The sequence below is a fragment of the Zosterops lateralis genome, assembly GCF_965231275.1.
Source record: "Zosterops lateralis genome assembly, chromosome: 6".
Lineage (NCBI taxonomy): Eukaryota > Metazoa > Chordata > Aves > Passeriformes > Zosteropidae > Zosterops > Zosterops lateralis.
In genome coordinates, this window is record NC_139761.1 from 17,607,686 (window position 1) to 17,622,825 (window position 15,140).

Sequence of the window (15,140 nt, forward strand, 5' to 3'; positions counted from 1 at the left end):
AATTAAGAAGCCCATGTTAGGTTTTTCCTTTTTTTCCCCCCTGTAGGTATCAGTATTACTTGCAATTAAAGAAAGATATCTTGGAGGGCAACATTCCTTGCACACTGGAACAAGCGATACATCTGGCTGGTTTGGCAGTTCAGGGTAAGTAAGAAATTGTGCCAACTAGCTAATGTTGCATTAGAAACTTTGGCGATATATTTTCTGTTGCCTATTTTCTATTTGTTACTCAAGAGGCACAATTCAGTAAGTTATGAAAGGGGCTTGCTCCTTAGGACTTCATCATACGGGCTGAGGAGAGGAACAGTGGGATCAGTGGCCCTGAACTTGTTTCTATGCTGTCCTCAGAGGTGTACCTGGGCATCTAACATGTCATTTCAGGATCTGGATTTGAATCAGACATTGGAGTTTCTTTGGGGGCAAAGGCTTCAGTTACCTGCCTACATCGGCAGACCCTTCCTCTGTTTCTGTTAATGAAGACGCTTTATTCTGACATATCTTCATAAATAAGCGACTTTGAATTTACTTGTATTTCCACTTTTTGTCCAAAATTTCCTATCACGTAAGATTATTTCAAGTTAGTGTGCAAGCCCGTTCAAATCTGTTCAAATCACTCCTGAAAACACATTTCTGTGATACCTCTATGAAAAAGGCAGTTTTATTTCTCCTGGCCATGGTCAGATGGGATGGACTATATACCAGTCCTGAGTCTGTCTGCACTGATCATGATCTGTTTTCCTTGCAACTTGCTTGTCTGATACAAAATCTCTCAAAAGTTTGTAAAGGCAACAGCTGTGTTTAATGTGTTTGTATATTGTTATTTGTATATCATTCACAGTGAATGCCACTTCAGTACATTTAACAGAAATTGTAAAACTGCCAAAATTGAACAGGATTAAAAATCACTGGCAGGCAGTATACACAACTAAAGATTTTTTTTTATTATTTTTATTTTTTTATTTTCTTAGTTATATACATTGCTTGTATAACAATAAAGATGATGATTATGTTTTTTTGAAAACATGGTTACCAGTGCAGTAGCATAAATTGTATTATGCCTTGTTTATATAACAGTGAATCTGTTTAATCCAAGCCGGGTTTTAATGATCTTCAACTGAAAAAATCTTGCTGTGTTATTTCCATGTCTTTGCACAGTGTAAATGTGTCTCAGCTTAGTGAGTTGTTTATAGAAATCTTTCAATATAACTCTCTTTCCAGAAGGAAAATATTCATCCTTTTAGCTTTCACCTTCCTTTTTTATTCCTGTGTAAGAGATGAACTGTATGTGTTGATAACACAATGAAAAAATAGCTCCAAAAAAGCACAGGTTCTAAATTAATGTGCTCCAATGACTGAAGTAACTTATACCAGGTAGGTTAGTAATTTTAGCTGGTGAAGGAACAGAAGCAGTGCTTGCTGTTTCAAGTCAACTGGTTTCAAGGATGATGTGTGTTCAAAGTCAGTACAATAGGTTAATTCTAAACACTGATTTACCTCAAGAGCTATATTTGTGTAATGTGTCAGAGGTGCTTCGCTTTTATACAAATAACTTCCTTGTTAAGTGTTTTATTAATTCATCTTCTCAACCCACAAGGACTGTTACCAATTCTTCTGAACAAGATAAAAAGATGGGGATTTTTTTAACCTTTTCTCTTTATAAACATTATTGATTAGTTTGTTCTGTTGTTTTGCTTTCAGATTGTAGTTCAGTAGGATGGAGGTTTGCTACTTGGAGATCCCGCTGCAATTAATTGAGTTTTGAATCATTTTGTTATAAGTGTTTGAATCCAAGATTTTTTTTATTTTTTAGCGGATTTTGGAGACTATGATCGTTATGAATCTCAGGAGTTTCTACAAAGATTCGCTTTGTTTCCAGTGGTAAGTACTTTCTTTAAATTGGTGCATTTAAATTATTAAATTGACAAATTTAAATCCTTCTTAAAATTGGCAAATGCAAATCATTTTTAGGAAGCCTCCATGATCTGTCTATCTTACTGCTCCCTAGGCTGTCAAATTTAGTAAAGGTCTTCTTTGAGATTGGAGTGAGATATGACACTTATATTACACAGAAACAAAGATATAGTAAGGTCTTTTCAATTTTATTGTATAATGGGCTGAAAAGAAGATTGAGGTACAGATGGGAAAGTGAGCAAAACTACTTCAAAACAATGTTTGTGCTTTTGGGGTTTGTTTGTGCATATTACAGCATCTTAGCTCCAAGACCAGAGTCAAGGGCTGATTTGTACGTGTAAAGAAACTATAACCATTTTTATTTTGTAGATTTTTTTTTGTATTTCATTCCACAAATGCTATTTTACCTTAAGGGTTGGCTACAAGAAGAAAAAATATTGGAAGAAGCAACACAGAAAGTTGCCTTGCTACATCAGAAGTACAGGTAACATGGCTAAAGCTCTTCAATGCTTGATTTTGGTCTTCTGTAGCTTCTGTAGCTCAGAAAGTTGCGAATCTTAAAATACGATTGGACTAATTTCACTTCTCATTTAAATGAATTTTTTCTCTAGTATATCTATATTAGAGTTTACAAGAGTTTTTGCTGAATGAAAATGAAAAAGAAAACCGCATATTTAGTAAAATAAATTAGAGGATTCAGCTTGAAAAGAATACAGGGCACAATTAAATAGTGTGACTTCACCTGTATAATGTTCCTGACTCTTGTTCATGTGAAGTTCAGACCCCAGTAAGGATGTTTCATAATAAACAACATTGGGAGATATTAAGGGCAGGAGAAATGTAGAGACAGTAACTGCCAGAATGCTGATGATCTTAGGTAGAAGGGAGCTAAGGTGGTCCCTAAGTAGTAGAGGACAAAGGAAAGTTAAGTTCTCTTTATCAGTTCAGTAGTGAAAAACATTTGTGACTCTGTGAGTAATACTGAATATTTTTCCCTGTATTGTTTTCAAACAATGGTTTGAAAATTGCAGTTTCATTTATCTTTAAAATGCACTTGTAACAAGATTGCATGGTTCAGGTTCAGCAAAGAAAACCTAATCTTCATAACATTGGGAAAAAGTGAAGAAATTGAAAGATTTATGATTGAAAAAAGTACTGAGAAATGTAAAAATGAGCATTTCAGGATTTTTCAGGTAGAAATAATGTCTTTTATGAGGTAACTGAGGAACGATGGTGGGTGGGTAAACACAAGCTTTTAAGCCCTGTGATACTACTGGAAGTCTGTAAGAAAACTGTCTTTGTCAGTTGGTCTAATTATAAAGAATTCCACCTTTACCTACAGATCTTGTCTTCATGCTTTCAAAGTACTATAGTGAAATAGTCAGCATTTAGTAGATGAAACTCTTTTCTGAAATGTAAAATGCCAGACTTTGTATTTTCCCTCTAGCAGTATAGAGGACATTCATGTCTTGAACATCCATGCCTCTGATAAAGTGAGGAAATGTGGAGACAGTGCTGGATTTGATCAAGAATGTGATAATTGTCTACCATTAGAGATGGTAATTTTAACTGGTCTTTGTTGCCATTTACCCCTAAAAATGCCAGAGAGAAAGAAGTTACTAGAATCTAAGTGATTTGGCTGAGCCAAATATATCAGCCATTGGTACAGATAGAAACAGCAGGACATCTGGGTGTCCTGGGGATGCTTTTCAAGCTTTGGCAGTGTCGTTCAGAGTAAAACAAAGATGATTTTTTCTTATTGGCAGTATTAGTTGATTGTTGTTTTATTTGTAGAGGCCTTACTGCTCCTGATGCAGAAATGTTATATATGCAAGAAGTGGAAAGAATGGAGGGCTATGGTGAAGAGACCTATCCTGCAAAGGTAAATGGCATTTTGATCTTTGTCTAATTGCCCTTTTCTCCCTGTTTAGAGTGGCTACTTCCTGCCAAAAGTGAATAAAACCTAAATGCCAAAACACCTGCAATTTTCTCCTCCAGAATTATAAAAGCAGCTGTTTCTTATGTAACTTTGCTTTTGAAGACTTTTTTCTGTACTTGCATAATTTTTGCAACTTTTCACAGGACAGCCAAGGAAGTGACATATTCATTGGAGCATGTCTTGATGGTATCTTTGTGAAACACAAAAATGGTCGTCCTCCTGTTGTATTTAGGTTAGTATTGTTCTTTCAGAAAGTACCTTAGTGAACTTCCCATTTTCAGTGTGTTCCTAACAAGTATCAATGACTCTTACTATGATGGATATTTATGCATTTGAAAAACCTGAACGTAGTCTTGTAGTCATCATGCTACAGTGAATACTGAAGCCAGTGGGAATTTCTCAATGTATTAACTGCAGAATGAATCTCTTTAAGACAGATTAATTCTTAGACATGTATATTTAATATAAAATTGCATTGTAGAACAATTATTGAATCAAAAAGAAGCAGTTCTCTACACATAGGGCATCTTAAATCCTGAGATTGTCACATCAGTTCATGCAGAAATATTCACTTGTGAAATTATCCAGGAGTTCCTTTCATGTATTATAAATATATGTGTAGAGTTACAGAGTAACATTTGTTTTATTTTGGATTCATGCATTGTTTTGGTCTATTATTGAATTATAAATTGTGGACAGAACTCTCACTTACCTAAACACTTAAAATTCAGTTTTCACGTGAAATGGCTTCCCACTGACTTTAAGAGGGGTTGCTTGGGTATCTTTGGGCAGAATAAAATTTAAAAAAAACATTTTGAGATTTTTAAAAAAATAAGTCTTGGAAGTTCAGTTTTTACTAAAGCAAGAAACGGTTCATTCTTAGTGAATTTTAATCTTCTAGAACTGAATTTTTGACTGAATATGAACAGAAATCTTGAAATCTTATGGTCCAACAGTTACTGGAACTTCACTACTGGTGAATTTCTGGGATTAGAGGAAGTAGCCAACTATGCTTCTTTCTGTTAGTAATTTTGTTCAACAGTATTTGGAAATTCACTGCTGTTAAATGTCCTTCAGAATAAATTCTGTCTCTGCTGTCATAGGAGAGCTGATGCTGAGCTCTTTTTATTTTTCTGAAGTTGTCAAAGTGCCCTGCTCTGCTTTCCTACAGCATTAAACAACGGCTGTACTTACCAAACACACAGGGAGAGGAATAAAGTTTTGTCCATGCATTTCATATAAGTTCTCAAAGGATTGTGGATGCAGGGTCTGTAAACACAGGAAAAAAGTTCCACATTGGGAAGCATCACAAAGTATTCATATTCCAATTTCAGGATCCAGTTTTCTGCTCTTTTGCTTCGTTGTATGACTTGTCGGCAATTCCATCATGGATAACAGTATCATGTTATTTGAGTGGCAATAAAAATGACATATTAGTATGATTTACAAAGACTGGGTTATGCTTGAGATTGGTTCAGGTAATTTCATAGTTGTGCCTACGAAGGCTTATGAACCAAGGCCTTAAATTTGAGGGATTTTTATTCTACATCAGAATGAAGACATTAATGTTTTTCTATCTCATATACATGAGGCAATAGCTATGGAAAATGCCAACAGACACCTCTATGTAATGAAAATGAGAGTCATAAAAACACCTTTAGACAGAGCCCTATATGCAGGTCATGCTTCTTCCATGTATTTGTGTACTGCAGAATATTTTTTTAATAAATCTATGATACAGGCTTTATTTACACTAACAAAATATAAATGGTTCAAGCTAAATTTGCATTTAAAAAGATGATGAATAAATATATTTTATGGAATCTCTTTTTTTTTTTTGTCTATGGATGTGCAAGAGTTCTAGAAAATATGCATAATAACACCTTAAAGGCTTTGTTTAGTGTAGGTTTATTTTTTTTTTTTTCCTGGAATGTATGGTTTGCTTTCAGGCAATTGGGACATTATAATCTACTGATTTAGACTAAATTGGTCTAAAATTGATTTTTCTTTTTAAAGAACACTTGAAAGAATTTCAAATGGAAGACAAGTAATAATCTTACTGTACATATTGTAATGGTATGGAAATGATGGTCTACAACTTGTTCAGATAGATTAATGAACTTTTTCACAGAATCATAGACTTATAGCATATACTGTCTTGAGAGGGACTCATCAGGACCATCGAGTCCACTCCTGGCCCTGCACAGGACACTCCAAGAGTCACACCATGTGTCCTGGAGCACTGTGCAAATATTTATTGAACTCTGTCAGGGTTGGGGCTGTGACCACTTCCCTGGGGAGTCTGTTCCTGTGCCCAGCCACCCTCTGGGTGAAACACTGTCATGATATCCAACCTAAACCTCCCCTGACTCAGCTTCAGCCCATTCCCTTGGGTCTTGTCACTGGTCACAGGATGGAAGAAATCAGTGTCTGTCCCTCCACTTCCCCTCATGAAGATGTTCTTTATCCACATTCTTGATGCTGGTTCTGGTTTGCAGTTGCATTTTTTGTGATTTGAAAATCAGAGCTTGTCCAGTCATATCCTGTCCCTTTTGTCTGCAGGTGGCATGATATTGCCAACATGTCCCACAATAAATCCTTTTTTGCATTAGAATTGGCAAACAAAGAGGAGACAATTCAGTTCCAAACTGTGAGTACATTTTTTTTCCACTAAGTCATCAATAAATAAAAACAAAGTAAAACTGATATTTTAACTCAAAGGTTAAAACTTGCTATCTATATATTTAGCAGCTTTGAACTGTATGAGTGAGTCAAATGTAATGACATTGTCCTTGGCCAGCTTTCTATGGGAAGGCATTAAAAATTACACATTTTATGTTGAGAACATTGAAGTGTTTGTTTATGTAGTCATAAAAATTTTCATCCATTCCAGTGAAATTTCTAGTGTGCTTTTTGACTTGAATCAGTGGCAATTAAAGATAAATATAGCCTTAGAGCTTTGCTGGAATGAGCCATGGCATTCCTTGCAGAATTAGTTTTATTCAGCATCTACCAGTTGTTTTTGTCAAAAGGCAGCTGTTGACAATCTTATGACAATCTTAACTATTAATTGTTTTAGTATTATAGCTGATAAGTGTCTTGAGCAAAAGCCTTCTACTTTCAAATTTCATAAGTCTACAAAATTGTTAGGCTAGAGTGTATATTTGGGTCTGCAAAGCAGAGTTTTGGGGAAAACCTTGTGACATTAATGAAGTTACATTAAAATTAAATTGGCCAATGGTAATTTAATCTTAAAAATTTCAGTGGCTTGTCTGAAAGCAAGTGAAGGGTCTGAATGTTTGACTCAATGCAAATGTCGGGTTTTGTTTTTTTGGCAGGAAGATATGGAAACAGCAAAATATGTGTGGAGGATGTGTGTGGCTAGACACAAATTTTACAGACTAAATAAATGCAGCCTGTAAGTAGAATACATTAGCAGAACTCTTGGTGCCCTCGCAGCTTCCAATGGGAAGTGAAATCTTCCGCTTCTTCTGTAAAGTCTTTACTGTCCTTTTTAGATGGCAGTAATTAATGACTTGGGATCATTTTCATAATATTTTTGAGAAAATATCACCAGTTTTTGAAATACGTCCTGCTTTATAACAGAGGACAATGTTAAGTGCTGAAATCTTACCATTAGTAATAATGTTTGGCCTTTTTTTCTGGATCACCATACTGTAAGAGACTTCAGTTGCTTTGGGGTTTAATATTGCTGGTGCTGCTGGAACCACCAGGGTTTTGGCCTGTGTTTGGGTGAGCTGCTCTAAAAGGACACTAGAGGCTTTAAAAGGGTGGGCAGTGTATGTGAAGCATTCCTGAAATGTGCTGGATTGACAGCTAAGAGGTATGTGGTTCTTTAGATATCCATGGAATCTGAATAGCTCAAGTAGCACCAGTGCAAAGTAAATTGAATACAATTCATCAAATTAAATTTAAATGGGCTGGTCTCCGACCTGTAAATCAATGGCTGGAATTTGAGCTGTTTTACTGGAACAGCTTTTCTTCAGTTGAGTTTCTTCAGTCAAAGAATAGAGAATTAGACACAGTGAATAGTCTGTCATTGGAAAAGGGTGATTCCCATATGTTTCACTCCTCTTTGTACATGGGAAGATAGATGTTTGAAATCTGCTGAGGCTGGTGGAAAGAGAATCAAGTATTTTGTGCCAAAAGTGACTCATTAGTATGTTTAATGCTCATTTATTTGAGAAGTAAGATAAATTTGAAACAGAGTAAACCTCATACCTCAAAGCTTGTAAAACTGTCTGTCTTTTTAGAGTGATAAAAAGCATTGGTAGAAGCAGTGCATTTGTGGGACTTTTGCATTTCTGTCTAAGTAACATCAGATCCGTAGTTCTGTATTAAGTGTCAGCCTCTGGGATTACTTATCGTAATTGTTTCACCACAACGTGGTTTTGCCTGAGGTTAAGTCCTCAAAAAAACTTTTCTAATTATATCTACTCTTAAGATTTCTTGTCATCTGGTCCTGTAGCTGAAAACCGTCTTATGCATGCCTTTATCAACTTCAGGGTTTTTTTTCTAAATCTGTACATACCTTGTCTTTAGAGACTCCTTGGACTCTCCACCTGAGGAGGGCTCTCAGAAATCTTCCCTCATTCTTTCCCTTCCGCGCTTTCCAATCCTTTCTCGTCCTTCACTTCCCAAAGGGTGAGCTTAAAAACCTCTTTCTCACTAAGAAATAGCAATTCCTGCATTTGTGTCGTGCTGTCGTTTGGCCTGTCTTGCTATGAGATGCAGAGCACAGGTGCAGTGTAGGGTGGGGGGGAAAGGAGTTTCTGAACTTTGTCCTGGAGCCAATCCAACAAATTATGAAAATTCATTACCATTAGCATCAATGTTAGAACATAAAAATGCTAATGCAGTATAGTAATGCTTTCCAGTTCATGTGACATGTGTAATGTTACAGTCCCCAAACAGTTTTATGTCTGATTTATAGAACAGGCAGCTTGTAGAACAGGAGATTAACTGAGGTATTTTGATCTTGGGTTTTTGATTTTTGCTTAGTGATGGTGGCTAATACACAGAGTTCTTTCCTTTAGAGACTCTTGTGGAAGACTAACACAGGCTTGGCTCCTGGAAATGTAGAGTAATTTTTAATTGAACTTGGAAGTGCTTTCTGATGTTTGAAATAAGTCTTGCTATTGTTAAGAATATTTTTTTACCATTAAATTTCTACTGTAGACAAACACAGCCTGTGACAGTGAATCCTGTTAGAAGACGATCTTCATCCAGGATGTCCATGGTAAGGAAAGCAAATAGCTTTATGTTTTTATTTTTATGGATTTCAATTGACTTTGAATCAAATACTAGTTCCCTTCAGTGAACTGAAATGAGCAGTGAAAAAGGGGAGTCTAGTATGTGAGGAATTATTTCTGATTTGTAGGAAGAGCTGCTGTATAATATCTAAATAGTAGACTTAAAACAACTGCAATGAAAAATATTTTAAACACTTCTGTTTTCGGGTTGAACATTGTCTCTAGGAGACTCTCCTAGATGTCAGTTGGCAAGATACAGTCTTGGGTTAGTGGAGTGTGATTTCAAGTGTTTTTTTTCCTGTTTTTTAAAATTTATTTTCTGTATGACCTCAGAGGAGAAACTTACATTGCAGATTTAGAGAAATGGTTTAAGACTAAGGCTTTGTATGTGTTTATTTGTAATATTATTCACATTATAATATAATATATAATGTGTAGTATTACTATGTGAACAGTTTTATATATAATATGTATATTATTATACACATATATATAATGGTATACATTATGTATTAAAAAATTCCAATAATTATTTTAAAAATGAATAATCAGTTTTTAAGTAACAGTGAGATATTTGCTTTCTTAGCCCAAGCCTCAGCCTTATATGATGCCTCCACCACCTCAGCTGCATTACAATGGTCATTATAATGAACCATATGCATCTTCCCAAGGTAAGTTCATTAAATCAATGGCCACACTACACAGTTTTATAAGGTAAAAACTATAATTTATATGTATAACTACTTTAGCTATAGCTGAAGGAATTGATAGGTGAACATGGGGTAGGTTTGTACTAGAACAGTCATGGAAGTGCTTGCTGCTACTCTAGACACGTAGGCTAATGTGAAATACAGTCATGGAATCACAGAATTGTTTAGGTTGGAAAAGACCTTTAGGATCATCAAGTCCAACCATGAACACAGCACTGTCAAATCCATCACTTAAACCATGTCCCCACATGCCACATCTACATGTCTGTTAAATATCTTCAGGGATTGTGACTCCACCACTTCCCTGGACAAGCCTGTTCCAATGCTTCACCACTCTTTCCAAGACGAAAATTTCTAATATCCAATCTAAACCTCCCCTGCTGCAACTTCAGGCCATTCCCACTTGTGCTGCTGCTTGTTACCCAGGAGGACACTAACACACCTCACTGCAACCTTCTTTCAGATAGTTGTAGAGAGCAGTAAGGTTCTGCCTGACCTTCTTTTTCTTCAGGCTAAACAACCCCAGTTTCCTCCACTGTTCCTCCTCTTTGTCTTCTCCTATGGGAGATGAGCAATTCTAGTTAGGACAGCATGTACAGCAATTATAGACTGAGGTGTCTTGTGTGATTTTAAGCTGGCTATCACTTTTTTTTTGGTTCTTGTATCAAACTAGTATGTTATGGCATTGTGAGATCCTTGTCAATATTGGTTTTAATAGCTGCAAAGAGATTGGCCCAAGACACACAATTCACACAACTAAAAAATGTAAAAAAAAATTAAACCCAGAATGCAGGAAGAGAGACATTTGTCTAAGTTTGCTAGACTACAAGGTGTTGAGGAATTCAAAGGCTAAAGAAGTTTGCCAGTTATGGAATTGGTTTATATTTGATCCAAACAAAGAATGAAAAAATCCCAAGCAAACTCTAACTAATATTCTCAAGCAATGTAGACTCCTTATCTTAGCAGTTTGTAGCGTAGTCATGGCTGTTTACTCTCATTATTTTGATTGTTACACATTAAGTCTTTAATGAAGAAAGTTGCTGCCCTGAAGGGCTGAATCTAATCTTTTGCGAAGTCTCCTCAAGTTTGATAGGAACTTTCCAGACCTACAGATCTGCTGGATAAATAGCACTCTATAAAGCCAGCTCACTGGGAAGGGAATAAGCACATTTTCTATCAAAACAGAGTTACAGAGGTCTGAATTAAATACAGGTATTCAGCTACATTCAGAATATAACTGAATTCTTTGCAGTTTAGTGTTGTTAGGTACATGTTAATACAAGCGTCCTATTTTTGAACATTTTTTTCATAAAACAAATTTTGATTGTGAGCAAATTCATGAACATAAATGTGGCAATTATTTTGGCAAACCCAAACAGTTAAATCATGAAGGCATCTACAGCAATGACCGAATTGTTCGCCTGGAGACTGGCAAATTGTACATCCAGTCAAGTAGTAATTAAAAATGATTAAATATGTTTTGGATGTATAAACTGTTAGACCATTTTCTTTACAGTGTAGGTATATATATGTGTATGAATGACATATGGTGGTAGATTAAACTGCCTCCAAGATTTCTGGAGAAAAGTTAATTCAATTTTTTTTTTTTTTTTTGAGGTCTTGTGGTGCTATATCTATATACATTCTGAAGGAGTAGAAGAGGGAAGAGCAAGGGTTTTTGTTTGCTTGTTATGCAGCTGTTTTTAGGTTTTTGGTGGTATTTTTGCTTCGCCTTTTTTTTTTCCCCCCTTTTCTTTCATTGCTCTTTAAACTGATTACATTAGTGCAAATCCTACTGTAGACATTCATTTTTGCAGTGGTGTGGTTTGATTGATATGGACGTTGTTTATCATGGACTGAAAATTAGGAAACTTATCTTAAACAGAAGAAAGTAATTTGTAAATAGACGGTGTTTTCCATAAGGATTTGCATGATTGAAATAAATCCAATATGTTATTCTGGTGTATATACCTTGGGTATCAACAACAACAGAAGAGCTGGGATTTTGGTTTGGGTTTTTTCCTTCCCATTTCAATATGTAGCTAAGAATAACTGAGGTTTTGAAAATCTCAAACATTGCCTTAGCTACATCTTAATAGAGGATAACTCTCTTTGATATCCTGGACATTAAGATTGTTCTTAAACTTTACTTTCAGATAACCTCTTTGTGAGCAGTCAGAATGGATACTACTGTCACTCTCAGACTAGCTTGGATAGAACCCCTCATGACTACAGTGGTCGGATCCGCAATGGGAGTGTCTATAGTGCACACAGCACAAACTCCTTGAACAATCCACAGCATTACTTGCAGCCATCCCCCATGTCCTCTAACCCAAGCATTACTGGAAGTGACGTCCTCAGAACTGATTATGTCCCATCACACAGACACAGTGCACTTATTCCACCCTCTTATCGTCCCACGCCAGACTATGAGACTGTGATGAGACAGCTCAACAGGGGGATGGTGCACACAGACAGGCAGAGTCATTCAATGAGAAATCTTAACATCAGCAACTCATATGCTTACAGCAGGCCTGATGCCTTAGTTTACAGTCAGCCTGAAATTCGAGAGCATGCCCACTTTGCTGCCCCACAGTCTAACCATTATCCATTTAACCTGAACTACAGCTTCCATAGCCAATCCCCCTATCCCTATCCTGCTGAAAAGCGCCCAGTTGTTGGGGCAGTCAGTGTGCCTGAGTTGACAAATGTGCAGCTCCAGTCTCAGGATTACCCAGCACCAAATATAATGAAGACTCAAGTCTATCGACCACCTCCCCCATACCCATACCCAAGACCTGCAAACAGTACTCCAGACCTGTCACGACACATCTACATCAGCAGCAGCAATCCAGATCTTATCACAAGGCGAGTGCACCATTCTGTCCAGACATTTCAGGAAGACAGCCTGCCCGTGGCACATTCTCTTCAGGAAGTCAGTGAACCTCTAACATCGGCACGCCATGCTCAGCTGCAGAAAAGGAACAGTATTGAAATTGCAGGCTTGGCTCCCAGCTTTGAAGGAATAAGAATTAAAGAGAGGACCATGTCAGCTTCTGCAGCAGATGTGGCTCTTCCAAGAGTTATCTCAGAAGGGTCACAGCCCAACATTCTGATGGAGAGAACGAAGCAAAAAGAAGGTGAGCAAGAGGAATGCATAAACTGTGATCACAAGAAAACCCTTTCAGATGCCACTATGCTGATTCACAGTAGTGAGGAAGAAGAAGAATTTGAAGAAGAGAATAAGGCCAGTTCAAGTCTTTCTCCTCTCCCTGAAGATCAAACCCAACTTTCATCTGTTGTGGGAGGTTATTCTCGTGATTCAGTACTAAACTACCCTTATAGCTCTGTTGCTTCATCTGCTGGCCCTTTGCATATTCTTGAACCTAAATTACATATCACAGAGGCAGAAAAGAGAATGAAAGATATGAGTCCTGTTCATTTACTAGTAGAAAGCCAGGTACAGAGAAGAGGGGAAGGACTGCTTACTCCATCTATGTCAGAATCTGATCTTACAACATCAGGGAGATACAGAGTAAGGAAAGATTCAGTAAAGAAGAGACCCGTGTCCGATCTTTTGTCTGGGAAGAAGAATATTGTGGAAGGCCTTCCCCCTCTAGGTGTAAGTGGATACTATTTGTCTTGTTTCGGGTTGTCTGTAGCAGTTGATTGTCGTTTTTGTTTGAGGTTTGCAGTTCTTTTAATCAGCCTGAGATGTTTTTAAAACATGAATTAAAAGCTACCTTAAGCTTGACTTTTATATTTCTATGTATCCCTGGGTAACTTTGCTTAGCTATCTTTTATCCCCTTCTCTGCCATGTCTGAGTTCTGTTTGTTTAGTTCACCCACACAAATCCAGCTGTGCAGTCTCCATCCATCTAAAAAGCTAACCTGTCTAGGAACTTTAGAAGGAGCTAATTTAAAATCAGTTCTAGATCCCTATTCTGCCTACTTCTTATCTGGAGCAGAAGCAACTCTTTCCTTTCAACTTTCTCATCTTCCTCTCACTGAAAAATGGTATAAAAAATGATAGTCAAAATGTTAACTTTTTCAAAAATTTGTTTGCCTGCTTGTTCTGACCCAAGAGAGAACCTGACACCTTAAGGAATAAATTCTTTCCTTGCATTCTCTTCTTTACTTCATGCCTTCCCTTTTTCATATCTGTTCCCTTTTGCCTTCTCTTCAAGCTGTTTTTATTTCACTGAAAGTATTTCTTGCTTGCCATATCTCTTTTTCCTACTCCAATCTTAGGACACTGTAAATAGTGAAAAACTGCAAGTTTCACCCTTCCAGTAATTCCCACCTCATAGAAACACCAAGGACTGCACAATTTCACTGGCACTCCTTTGCACCCACTTTGCCTTAAACTTTGGTTCAGTTTTATGTAGTTTGTGGCAGATTTCAGGTGCTAATAGAGGAAGACAATTTTTTATTATTACTTTACCTTTTAAAATTGATTGATACCTGAGTTAGTGTCAAATAGTTTTCTGCACAAATTGGACTGCAGGGAAACTTCTATGTAACTTGTACTGTTGTGGTAACAGCAGATACTGCAAAAACTAATGCTATGCAAGAGCTGTGTATTGAAATAGCTACTACTCTCAAAAGTTTTTGTCTGTCAGATGTGCTATACATGCAGCTGAACACCATGAAATGAACCTCTATCAGCTTAAATTCATTTTATAATTGTGTATGTTTTTCTATATCTTCTTTCTCCTGTTTTCTTGATGTGTCTATAGGGGGAAAAATCAACTGTGTTCACATTGTGTTCACATTTAGTTAGTTACTTAGTATTTGTTCTCCAAAAGATACATTTTCAGACAGTAATGTGTCTACCAAAATCATACTTTGCTTTTCCTTTTGACAGCTATGTAGTTATGAGATGTTCCTGTCAACCTTAAATGAAATTAATATTAGAACTTTTTCATTGAAAGTGTTTGTAACAGTTTCTAGTTCAGAAACATTTAAGTGTTGTTGCATAATACAGAACATTATCTTTCTGTATTCATAATTGAGATGAATATCCTACTTACAAAGCTGGCCCCTTGCTTTGAAAAGCTACCAATGCTTGCACATTTTGCTTTTCAATGAACTTTTATTGTTGTGTTTGTGTTCAATTCTCTTTTAAATGTAGTCTCATCCTCTTAGCTTTGTCTTCCTATTTCTTACCACCATTTAACTTCTGAAAGCATTGATTATCATACAAGCAGCATATGTGCTCATATTTTCAGTCTATTTTTGTCAACAATTAAACTTAGCAATGGCAGGAATGATGAAGTTTCCTCTTACCCTTTTTAAAAGAATAAT

General features: G+C 36.5%; 1 protein-coding gene across 2 annotated transcripts in view; it reads left to right on the forward strand.

The window, feature by feature from the left end:
• The window catches only part of PTPN21 (protein tyrosine phosphatase non-receptor type 21), a 45,360-nt gene that overhangs the window by 17,076 nt on the left and 13,144 nt on the right, over positions 1–15,140 (forward strand). Inside the window, exons 4-14 of one of the 2 annotated variants that reach the window (XM_083863900.1) lie at positions 47–144; positions 1,811–1,878; positions 2,325–2,395; positions 3,706–3,793; positions 3,994–4,082; positions 6,413–6,500; positions 7,189–7,268; positions 8,414–8,515; positions 9,050–9,110; positions 9,710–9,794; positions 11,990–13,455. In XM_083863900.1, the coding sequence (XP_083720026.1) occupies positions 47–144; positions 1,811–1,878; positions 2,325–2,395; positions 3,706–3,793; positions 3,994–4,082; positions 6,413–6,500; positions 7,189–7,268; positions 8,414–8,515; positions 9,050–9,110; positions 9,710–9,794; positions 11,990–13,455 (2,296 nt within the window). The remainder of the gene's footprint in view (positions 1–46; positions 145–1,810; positions 1,879–2,324; positions 2,396–3,705; positions 3,794–3,993; positions 4,083–6,412; positions 6,501–7,188; positions 7,269–8,413; positions 8,516–9,049; positions 9,111–9,709; positions 9,795–11,989; positions 13,456–15,140) is intronic. The other variant, XM_083863901.1, reaches the window with a different exon arrangement.